The sequence below is a fragment of the Tympanuchus pallidicinctus genome, unplaced genomic scaffold (assembly GCF_026119805.1).
Source record: "Tympanuchus pallidicinctus isolate F22 unplaced genomic scaffold, pur_lepc_1.0 scaffold16, whole genome shotgun sequence".
In the NCBI taxonomy this organism is placed as follows: Eukaryota; Metazoa; Chordata; class Aves; order Galliformes; family Phasianidae; genus Tympanuchus; species Tympanuchus pallidicinctus.
In genome coordinates, this window is record NW_026294679.1 from 33,209,093 (window position 1) to 33,221,373 (window position 12,281).

At 37.4% G+C, this 12,281-nt stretch overlaps 1 protein-coding gene across 5 annotated transcripts in view; it reads left to right on the top strand.

Moving 5' to 3' along the window:
• Positions 1-12,281, top strand: part of PCDH15 (protocadherin related 15) — a 669,788-nt gene that overhangs the window by 434,543 nt on the left and 222,964 nt on the right. For all 5 annotated transcript variants that reach the window (XM_052677550.1, XM_052677554.1, XM_052677555.1 and 2 more), the window contains 2 exons: positions 1,446-1,606; positions 5,258-5,413. In XM_052677550.1, the coding sequence (XP_052533510.1) occupies positions 1,446-1,606; positions 5,258-5,413 (317 nt within the window). The remainder of the gene's footprint in view (positions 1-1,445; positions 1,607-5,257; positions 5,414-12,281) is intronic.

A 12,281-nucleotide genomic window follows, 5' to 3' on the forward strand; every position in this document is an offset into this window, starting at 1 on the left:
TTTATCAAATAGTGTTGCTGTGTTCTTTGTGTCTGTTGTAATTTACATTCAAATAAGGATAAGGCATTATTTTTTGAGTGACCTACATACAAATGGCATGTAGAATGTTTGTTATATTCTACTGTTTTGCAGCCCTTTCCTCCATTTTGAAGCATTGCAGTCCAAAGATGGGGCCAGAACTTAGACTTAACATTTAGGTTTGAACAGAAAGACTGCAAGAAATGGAAGCACTCAAACCATTATGGTGACAGTGGTATTCATTATCTTGACTTTTTTTGGGGGAAAGGCTGTTTTTGGGGCACCTTTTATTCAGACAATCTTTAGTTTTCATTGCTGACCTTTCTTTTCATTATCACTGAGGGCATCATATAATAATGAGGGCAACATACAGACTGGTGGATTTTATTAGTAATCGAACATAAATGCTTAGAACCATTGCAGTGTTGGCAGTCAGCTTGTTTTTTGTGGTGAAATTCTCTTTCTGTTAAAAAAAAAAAATAAAAATGATGGTGATCTATGGAAAGCTGTATGCTGCTTCAGTTCCACTAGGTTAGGGTAAAATTGTACAGAACCTGTTGCATGAGAGGTCACATCCTAAAACTGTTTTTTCTCACGTGGCTAATGATATTTTTCTTCTGACTGGAAGACCACACTTGTTCTGAAATTGCTGATGTTTGATGGTGTTCTTACTGTCATCTCTAAAACAGGACTTTCAAAATAATTGAGGAACCCTTACAGTTGTGTTCTCCTTAATAAAACTGAAAAACAATAAGACCAATAATTAATGTTACTGTTGATATAAATACTGTGCTTTCCCATCTAAGGCTCCGCAGTGGAACATTTCTGGTGGTCAATAATGCTTAACGTTTAGAAAGGAAGTTGGAATTTCACAGGGGAAATCATGTGTGTCATGGATACTGTGAACTGGCTAGACAAGCTGTTGGGCAAGACATCTAACGGGCATGATGGGACAAGAGTAAAGAAAAAGAACGTTATGTATGTTGAAAAGATTTTTGGCATTAATTAGTATCACTCTGTTCTTGTAAAGCTCTAAGAGAGCTTTCTGTAACTGTACCTTTTCTCCCTCTCCTTGGTGTATCACTCTTGCTATGGAAAAGTGCATTCCTTTGAGTTATGATTGGGTAATGATTAATTGATGAAGAAAAAACTCATAATTTTAAATAGGTATTCCTGGTGGATCACTTCTTCAACAGAAGTTATTGCAATTTGTGTTTTCTTGTAGTACTGTATGAAAAAACTTCAGTGTCAGAGGCAGTTTTTCATTACAGATAATAAGGCTCAGGCTTAAACATCATTCGAGTCATAAAATACAGCTTTCTAACTGAGGTTTCTGGTATTTGTTTAGTGTTGCCATTGTTATCAAAATACATAAAAATGTTAATGCATACATAAAATTCCTCCCTGTGTGCCTTTTGTTTTTGCAGGCACTATCCTGGTTGACAATATGCTGATCAAAGGGACAGCAGCAGGGCCGGATCCCACCATTGAGCTCTCCTTAAAAGACAACGTTGATTACTGGGTGATCCTTGATCCCATCAGCCAGAGGCTGTACTTAAACAGCACTGGCCGAGTTCTGGACAGAGATGTAAGTTTGAAGCTTTTGGTTTGTTTTCTTTTCTCCCCTAGACTTCATTTTCTGAATCTGTTTATACTTACAGGATGATCATGAACATAAGAATTGCTGTAATGTGATGTGTTGTCCCCAGATGACTACAAACAGAATCGATTGTTTGTTAGAACTCACTTAGGAGCATGGTGAAACTTGGTCATGAAAATTACATGTGGCAAAGACGAGAGTAAAGACAAGAACAAATGACCGCGTATTGGCAGAAATAGATACGGAACCAAACTCGATTGTTTGTTGAATTAGGAGAATTTTTGCTTTGCTACTTTTGTCTGGGAGGTGAAGTGCTGCTCGCTCAGTGTCCGTTTTACACTTAGTGTCTTTTAGCAAAAGCTTGCTCTAGTTGTATACACTAGCTTATGAGATGGGGAAAAAAAGCAATGGAGCTGTATATACTACAATTCACTTCTAAAACTTGATGTGCTGAAATAAGAATCTGCTAGTTTAAGGGGGGGTTGTTTGTGTATTTGTTTTGAAGGCAGCATTAAATTGGTGTGGTAGCTTTTTCCTATTAGCATTAGATGACTGTTGTTAGGCCACATTTTTTTTTCTTTCTAAAAGTAAGAAATGAGAAGGAGTGTTATCATTTGTACCAATTTTGTTTGAAGGAAATGCTTTCTAAAAACGCAGATACTGTTTTACTGTTACACTGAAGCGTATACTACAATTTAGAAGCTGCAAGAAAAACTAACTCACAAATGACTGTAATCAACATGGAAAGAGTGATTCAAAGATCATGTGAAGTTCTCCTTGGAGTGCATCAGTTTTTTTTATATTATCTTGATAATTTGTTTGTCTTCTCCATTTAGTCTGAGGTGTTCTCAGAAACAACAGGTGTTGTCCTTTCCATTTTATTTTATTTTATTTTATTTGAAGCTTATTTGAATTTAGCTGGGCTTAAAATAGCTTTCATTCACAAACTTTTAATATGTGAAGCAAAGGTATGCAGCACAAAACATGGCAGAATGGACATGATGGGGTGAGGAAATCCCAGTGCATCATGTGCCAAACACCCAGCTGCCTTTGCAGCAGCACTAGTTCAGTAACAGTCTAGCTAAAGTCATAAATGCTGCACATCATCATGAATAAAGACACTTTAGAGTGTTGTTCTTTGCAAGATGTGGGCTCAGATCACAAGGAAATGAATGGACAGTATATGTTTGCTTAATTTACATAAAGTTAATACTGTTCTTCCGTTTGTTTTTAAGGGATTATTTCCTCATTTTTACAATGAACCAAAACTGAGAAAAGCCTAGTATGCAGAACGAGGATTGTATACATTTTGATCCCTAATACTTCAATGCTGAGTAAAATTACTTGTGCTTGTTTAAATGTGTTAGAATATGAAAAGAAAAAATGTAATTTAGGATAACTGATATTTTGGGTGTGATTGCCACTGTACCTGACTTCTGGGGTCCCAATCTCAATCAAGTTACGTGTTAAAGAAAATGAAAACAACCCATGAAAACTCAGCCTAACGGTCACTGAATATGTGAATCTTATACCATGGACTTGATTAATATGGCTCCAATCTAAAGGTTGTTTCCAGCCGTCGAAAGCAGAGCTGTACAGAACTCCCAATGGCGTGTGCAGTTTTTGTCTTTCCTTTGCTTGTTTAACAAAAGAGGCTGTGTTTCTCATTCCTCAAGTGAAAATTACACAAATCCTAGTAGTTACAATAGAATTTGGGTTTTTTATTAATTCAATCCTTAAAATTCAAGTTTTGATTACGGAGCGGAAATTGGAGTCTCAGTCACAAATGGAGCATATGTGATTGCATGCAATACGTCTGGATTCTCTTCCCATTTTTCGGCTGTAACCCTGCCTGTCATCTCTCTGAACCAGATAACCTGGTCTCATTTTTTTTTATTACTTCTCTTGAAAGAAATTTATTAGATTCCGTTGATTGATTTTCACCAAGAATGACAATATATTTTCCAAACAGAATCAGATAGAAAGACATTTCAAGACTTTTTTACCAAAGCTTCAAGTGCTTAGGAAGAGTGAATCGAGATGAATTAGAGCTGGAGAGGAAGCGAACTGCTGCGGTGTGTTAGAATAAGTTGTCCCCAGTGTGATTAAATATATATTGTGCTTTTAGGTATTTACATTCATTGCTTGTAAATCATGAAAACAACATGTGCTCATTTAAAGACCTGATTTAAAGCTAGGCACTCACCAAGCAGCGATTACATGTAAAAACAGCCCTACACTGGTCATACCTCAGCAGAGACAAAAAAAACTGTTCTTTTTTTCCACGTCTTTGTCAAAAAGACCGAGTGATGGTTGCAAACCCAGAACTTTGTAGATTTACTTATATACTGCTACAAACAGATGTGGTTTTTGTAGGTGTTACTAAAAGCAGCATTTAACCTCAGTTGTGTTTTAAATATATTAAAATGGGTTAAAAATTGTGTTCTGGAAGCTTGCAAAGAATGCCAGCTTGAAAAATAGAAAAGATAATGCTCAAATCTTAATTTTTAAGTTACTGACTATATTTGACGTGTTCCTACTTTTGTTGCAAAGAGAACCAACTCCCAGATAAATGCTCATGCTGTACCTAATTGCTGAGAAAGCTGAGTCTAAGGAGATGAGGGAAGAACAGGTTTTCGTGTAAGATCTCAGCAGCAGCATAAACCCCCTTTCTTTTCCCATGTCTATCGACTCTTTAAAAACTGATCAGTCTAAAGGGTGAAGAAACCATACGGTTCTAAAACCCACTGTAGTAAAACTGGAAAAAATCAATCACTCAGAGAAATTGTTCCATTTAGAATGAGTGAAAGCGTAATTATGCAGATATATAATTATGGTATAATTGTAGGTCTAGGGATCTCAGTACAAAAACCTGTTTGTGTTCTTTGTGCTGTAGAGTACATAGGCATTTTTAAATTATGTTTTTGAGTTGTTTATTCTTTTGAAGGCTCTGAGGTTAATAAATGCAGAGCTTTTTTGTTTTGTCCCTTTCAATGCATTCTTGCTTTCTGCTGCACATCACATACTAAATCAAAAAGGAAATTTTTTTATTTGAATATTGTGGCGTTCACTGTAATAAAAACAAGAGGGCTTTGGATGGTCTTCACTTAGAGGTGACTAATTTGTTTTTAAATTACTTGATAAATGCAAGTGGTAGGATATTCGATTTATTTCTGACTTGACTGTTCAGTTCAAATACTAACCAATCAGAAGTTAAAATGTGTGGCATTTTCTAGGTTTCAAATAATGATTGAAATGGAATTGGTTATTGAAGAACCTAACAATTATTCAGTCAAAATGTGTGGGTTTTTTTCATTCCTGAGAAAGCTGTGAAAAGCTAATCTTGCTGAGGAATTTTATATGCTCTTTTTATCTTTGTATTAGCACATTCAGTTGGCAGAGCTCAGTCTGCACAGTACAGCTGTGAGACATGGAGGTCTGTGTGAAACACTTCCAGCATGAGCCGTAGTCAGGACACTTGGAGAAGCATTCTGAATCTAGAAAGACACAGTACAGCATCAAACGTAACACAGACTGAAAGGCTGCGTGGAACCTGAGCAGTGCTAACATTGGTGTAGCATTTAACTCTTCATTCAGTTCATATTTGACTATATTAACAACATGCATTTTCCATTACAGCCTCCTATGTCCATCCAGTCCATTGTGGTGCAAGTCCAGTGTGTTAACAAAAAGGTTGGCACCATTATCAACCATGAGGTGCGGATCGTGGTGAGAGACAGGAATGATAACTCACCTCAGTTCCAGCAGCAGCGATATTACGTGGCAGTAAACGAGGTCAGAATTGATTCCTTCTTTCTTTCTTTCCTCTTTCTTATACATTGTTTGTTTGTTGTGAGAAGCCAACTTCTTTCACTTCTTGTTTGAAAGCTCAATAAACGCAGTAGCTTTTAAATCCCTTCATTTGTGTCAGTTTGGAGAAACGCAGCACAGCAATAAGTTTTTAGCAGTTACGAAGATCAACATGCCTTTCGCCAGAATGCATATAATAGATGGAATTTTGTGAAGCTGTGTCTCAATTGGTTTATGTTACATTTACAAAATATTCTACTGCATTTTGCAACTTTATCAACATGACTGAAAGTAAAGTACATTTATTTATGAAAAATAAATGTAGGTCAGAAGTTTTTATTAAGAACCTTGTAGTCTGGTAAAGTTCAAACTACTGCTGTTTATTAAATGTTACCTGTGAATTGAAGTATTTTGTTCTTTTGTTCTAATAGAGTAGAAATCTATGGATTGGACTTGTACATATTATTTGAAGGTTTTGTGTGTTGGTTTTTTTTTCATAAGCAAATAATATTTCATTTCACTTTAAAATTGCATTTCTTATTCTCTTAGGTATTAAATAATCTGTTAGTAAACAGTATAAAGGACATGTGTTTGCAGTAAATGAGAAGCAGGAACATATGTGTGGTCTTTGAGTACCTGAAGGGGCATGCAGGAAAGCTGGGGAGGGAGTTTTTATAAGGGCAGGTAGTGACAGGACAATGGGAAGTGGTTTTAAGCAGTAAGAAGGTAGATTTAGACTAGATGTTAGAAAGAAATTCTTTACTGTGAGGTGGTGAGACACTGGAACAGGTTGCCCAGAGGAGCTGTGGATGCCCCATCCCTGGAATCATTCAGGGCCAGTCTGGATGAGGCTGTGAGCGACCTGGTCTAGAGGGAGGTATCCATGTCTATAGCAGTGGGTTGGAACTACATGATCTTAAAGGTCCCTTCCAAACCAAACCATTCTATGATTCTGTGAAGTGGAAGTGTACAGACTGAAACCAAGAGAAGGGAAAGACAGATTTTTTTTCCATCTTCGCTTGTGGTAGTTAAGAAGTTAAACCAGTTACGTATCATAGTGATTATTCCATGTGTTAGGGAGTTTTGGTTTTTCAGTGTGAACCTATGTTCTGTTACGATCACTACATTGCTTTAAGTGACCAAGAATGCAGGCAGGTGGTGTTCAGGAAATCCAATAGTCCCCAGGGAAAGGAGTGGGGAAGTTGTCTGATGAGTTCTGAACTAATTCAGCTCAAAGTATTAAGATTAAAAATGAAGGAAAACCCAACGTTTACTTAACTGGGGATATTCAAGAGTGGTCTGAAAGCCTACCTGTGTGACCTGCTGTAGGCAGCCTGCTTTAGCAGAGGCATTGGACAAGATGATCTCTGGAGGTCCTAACCCCTGCAAATCTGTGATTCTGTGATGAAGGAAGCAAGGATTTTCCATAATTAGAAAGTCCAAAAGGCAGAGAGAAAAATGCACCATTTAGAATAGTTTATATTCAGTGGCTTTATATGTTTCAAATATCTGCACTCGTTTATTTGGATTACTGTTGAGTGAAATGCAATCTTACTCTTGCCACCAGCTGCAGTCTCAATATAATTAGCTACTTTGTTTCATTTTATCACTGTTAGGCTTCTATCTTCTGTGGTGGCACCACTGTGCCATTCAGGATTACCCCCTGGGTTAACGTTCTCATTAATTAACGAGAAAAAAAAAAAGTTCACAAAGCATCTCAGCCTTCCTAGAAGGTTTCAGTGAAAGATTATGTGTTCAGTGATAGGTTATCCTGCTAGAAATTGGCACTGCCACTAGTGGATTTAACTATGCTGGAGAGGGGGCAAATGGTGGTTTTCAGTTTTCCTTGATTTTAGATTTCCAGAGATAATCAAAGCTATTGTAATAATTACTGGCAACTGTAATGCTAGTCAGTGGCTGTAAATACTGGGTTTTATTTTATTGGGAGGCTTTTTGGTATCAGAAATGTCAGGTGGTAAATCATATTTTGGAGAAATGGAGTGCTTCTTCTGTCAGGTATTGATCTGCCCACAACATACTGAAAAACATTTGTAAAGGAAGGTGGGGTTATTTTAATTCCATCGCAAATCCTAGTTTCACATGATTTTTCATGAAGATATTGTTTAAAATTGAGCTTCTCTTTTTCTGAGAGCTTAGATGGAGCTAGATTTGGTAGGGCAATATCCGTCTTGCTTTATAGCTGAGTATATCTCAGTTTTTTATACTCGGTTAGAAAAGAAGGATATCTGTACCCAGACAGAGGGAGGACTTTGCAGATTCATTGAATTTTCTGTCAGTGGCCCTTACAAATGCTGAGGTGTAAGCACGGGGAAGCGCGCACCATGTTCACACAGCCGAGCTCCTTCCACTTGTAGCTATAAAGTGTGGTAGAATGAAAGCAGTGTATGTAATGGCTCTTAACCAGTTTTCCTTTCCCATTTTCTTTTGAATTCATGCATTTTAAAATTAATGATGCTACAAGAAGCATCATTGGATGTTTTGGACTTTTCCATATTGTTGTAGACATCTTTCATAGTATCAGGAATAGCATGGATGTAATTTCAGAAATACTGTCATTGCATTTACTTGATTTTGAAGTCATCTTTCAGTTCAGGAATAGAAAATTTCATGATTATTACCTATTTTCTGGCATCTTAAAGTCAAGCAAAGGAAGCAGTTTACTTTTGTGTATGTAGACAAGTAGATGCAGCTGTTGAGATTTGTGCATATACATGTGTGCATCTATCCACGTGTGTTTGTATTTTTTTATTTGTATTTTTTTATTTATATATATATATATATATATATTTACATATACAAATTTAAAATCTCCATTGTCTCTGGTCCTAATAGTCTTATTAGGAGGGATCTAATGCAGACACACAAGATCAATCTGCTTGAAATTATTTGATATTTTGCTAACAAGAAAATTAAGTCGTACTTACACTATTGAATTAATATTGTAATTAAACTCTTTGTAATCTTCTGGGTTACGAAACTGAATAGGAAATAATTCAGATAGCTTAGCAAAGCACAAACAGAGCTGTTATCATCTGGGAGCTAAGCTTAGCCCTTTCATCAACTTTATCAAGACAGAAAAAATGTGAGCATCTCAGCCAATACCAAATCCAACCGCTATCCACAGCCTTATGATTCCCCTTGTAAAAGCAGAAACTAGTTATTTAAGATTCATGCTAAATATTTTCTGACCACTATAAATACTCTAAAAGCCTATTTCCTTTGTATTTTCTTATATGTATTTATTCATACGAAAATGTCACATCATTATTTAGAAAAAATTCCTGACAAGATGACATTAGCCCAGGGCTACTTTCAACCATGTATATTAGTGACCTAAAGATATCAGTTATTGCAGTACACCCAAATAACATTCTGACAGGCTGAAAAGCATGCAGTTTTTTTTGAAATGGGGAAGAATTGTGCAACTCAACTAACGCTGTATAGGCAAAGGCCCCAACGGTTTTAAAAACGTGTAGCCTGATACGGGGACTAGAAACTAAAATCTTGTAATGCTGAGACAGAGTTGATGTGAGCTGTTTTGTGTTCAATGGAATGGATCTGTGCAAATTCATTTCATCTAAATACAACTGCATTGCCTGTGTTCTTAGAAGATATACGTTCTTCACACGGGCCTTACTTGAGTGTTTCTGATGTCTTGTTAATCTCAGTAGTGGTATCAGGTTTTATTTGGAAAAGTTAGTGAAGTTACCAGAGTGTTCTTTGAAGTCACTGTTGCTTTAATACACGTATGTACACATTACACACTTATGGTAATTTTTCACTTATAAACCATTATTTTAGGCTTAATTCTTTTCTTGTAAGTTGGCAGAGATAGTAAGTCCATGCAAAATAAGTGTAACTTCAGCTGTCTTAAAAGTCTGGCTTTGTGCTGTTGAGAATTTGAACTTGTCCTGAATTTTCTTTGCTTCTGGTGTGATTATTCACACCTTTTTCCATGTGGTGTTGAAATAATTAATCTCGGCAGGTAGATATCATCAAAAGAATATTAGCTCAGAATGATCAACTGTAATTCTGTGCTCTGCTCTTTAGGGCTATGGTGAAAAATTACTCATTTTCAGCTTTGTAAATAGGCAATAATAAGAAAACTTATTTTCAGGATGTTTTGTGGAAATGTTCAATGTTCTTGTCTACATCTAGATTCCTAAGAGATATAAATCACATGGAATTAAATTTATAAGCATTAATGTTGCTGGCTGTGGAAGAGTAAGATTTATCGTATACTTTTCCTCTTAATTACATTCTTTTGAAATCTTGTTTCTTGTCATCACAGTTCCTTTTCAACACACTGAATTCTCACTGAGATGATCCTTACATCGATGCTAATGCTAATGCCTGTTTTTCTTTATGATTCCATCTTGAATAAGCTCAGAAACTCGCAGTGCTCAAACATTAGCTTACTGTGTTTCTTCCTGTAGGAGATACTTACATTTAATACAGAGAAAAAAAGCATGACCAAAGTGTTTCTCGAGGTAGTTACATCTAATAGGAAGTGGGATAAGTGTGGCTCTGTAGGTTCTAGTGGCACTTTTTGGAGCTATTTTTGGAACCTGCTGGAAAGGAGAAGCAAACCAAAGGAGCCAAAGATCCTCCTCCCCAGTGTCCCAGAATACTTGATGTCAGAAGATTTTTCCACTCAATCTGTCATTTTCAACCTGTGAAGAAATTCTGTTGCCAAAGGAAGCATGATGTTCAAGCGCAAGCCTTGACTGGTGACTGAAACTTGCTTCTGTCTGTTTTTTGTATAAATATAATCTCAAATTAGCAACTTAAGAATAGGAATAAACTTCTTTTCATGCTGAAGATGTAGGCTTGGTTGCTTCTTCTTGCACGCCTGCTGTGGCAGGGTCAGGGGTGTAGAATTTACTGCTTGATTAGATTATCAATTGATTAATTCAGTTTTTTTTTTTTATGTGGATCTGATTCAGATGCGCAGAATTATAGATGTGGTTCTGTAGAACTTGAGAAATTTGCAGTCTGACACTTAATTTCTTGCGATTTAATTGTTGTAATTCAGGATAGCTGTTTTTTAGCAGATGCAGGCTTTACTGAAGATTGGACCATTGAATGTTGGATCGTTGGAGTTTGTGCAGGTTTTGTTCACGCTGGTGGAAGTGTCAGTGGGAAGGTCTCTAGGAGGGAACTTCTCAATTACTTAAAGGAGAGACACTGGGATTAAAATCCCTATGCTTGTTCCAGCTTTTTTGTGTGTCTTATAGAGACCTCTTTAATATTCAGAAGAAAAATATGCCTTTCATTGCCACTGTATGTCTTTATTCTTAAGGCTGCAGCTTGTAAAGGGCTGTAAATGCAAATAATCCATTTTAAAACAAGAATAGTGGGACTCTTATTTATGTTGATTAAGAACAGCCATATATATGGTCACGGTGTATACAGTTAACTGAGTTCTCAACTGTGCTCTCCACAGATTTCTCCCTAGCTTTCCTGGCAAGGTTTCTATTTATTGCTGAGTGTGCTTTCCTAACGCTGTTTGTAACCTCATCACATTTATTTTATTTTGCTCTGCTCTGGGAGGACCCCAGGTGGCTCACTACTTTTGGGGTGGCTGAGGTGTGTTGTGATGCTGTTAGAGTAAATTGTCACAGTATGAGAGACCTTGGGGTAAAGACATAGTGTAGCTTTATGCACAGAGTGCTTCTGAAATGATTACATATGGAATTTGGGGCAAGTAGTCAGATCTTTAAATTTTTCCAGAGGTTGAGCTGCTCTTTGCCATGAAATCTCAGCCTGGAAAACTGAGTAGATGTGTTAGTTTTTTTCCTGTTTTCAGGAATAGTGAGTGATATGGGATTTTCTTCAGTCTCGATTCTAATATTTGTAGTGCAAAAAAGAAAATGTAGGGAAACTGGACCTCTGCTTGTGAGGTTTGTGAAGGCCTGCGTGTCTGTAGCAACTACTTTGGATGCAGCATCTTTTGACGTGCTGTAAGAGCATGCAATTGTAATTCTGATGTATACCTCTCTTTCATTTTTGCAGCCGTCTCCTTCGCTATCATTTAATCATAGAATCATACAATCGCAGAATGGCCTGGGTTGAAAAGGACCATGGTGATCATGTGGTTTCAACCCCCTTGCTATGTGCAGAGTCGCCAACCACCAGACCAGGCTGCCCAGAGCCGCATCCAGCCTGGCCTTGAATGCCCCCAAGGATGGGGTGTCCATAATCAGTTATCTGCACCCTGTCAATATCCCATAAGCACAGCAGAGGGGTCTGGTTTCCCACCATCAGTCAGTGCGTAATGCCTTCCCTGCAGGCTGCTGCACCCAGGCAAAGTGCAAAGCAAAGAGTTGCACAGCACTGAGGGTCAGCTCGCTGCCTTAGGAGCAGTTAATAGCCCCGTGGAGCCAGCTTACAGCCTGTGTGTGGGATGATTCCATTGCCTGTGCCAGCAGTAGGCCAGTTTGTAGCCAGAGAGCTACAGATGGTTACTGTGCCCTAAGTGTGGATGGTGCAGAAGTTAAGCCCTGTGCCAGTTTTAACTTAAATCTTTGGAATTGTTGTTTTTTACTTCAGAGCTTCAGTATTCGGAGCTGTGAAAATATTTCTCAGAGGACACTGTCAGCTATTAAACGGCTTTAAGTAATTAGCAGGTTCATAAATTGACAACAGACTGGGAGCTATGAATGTCTGACAGCTACCTATTTCCTCCTATACTTGCTTCATGTTATGAACCATTAAGTGTGAAAATTAAATAGCAGTCGACGTTTGCAACAAATGTCCGAATGAGCCATTATCCTTTGCCACTTTCTCTTCATACAGCACTCGAAATTTTTCACACCCTGTAGTTTTTAAG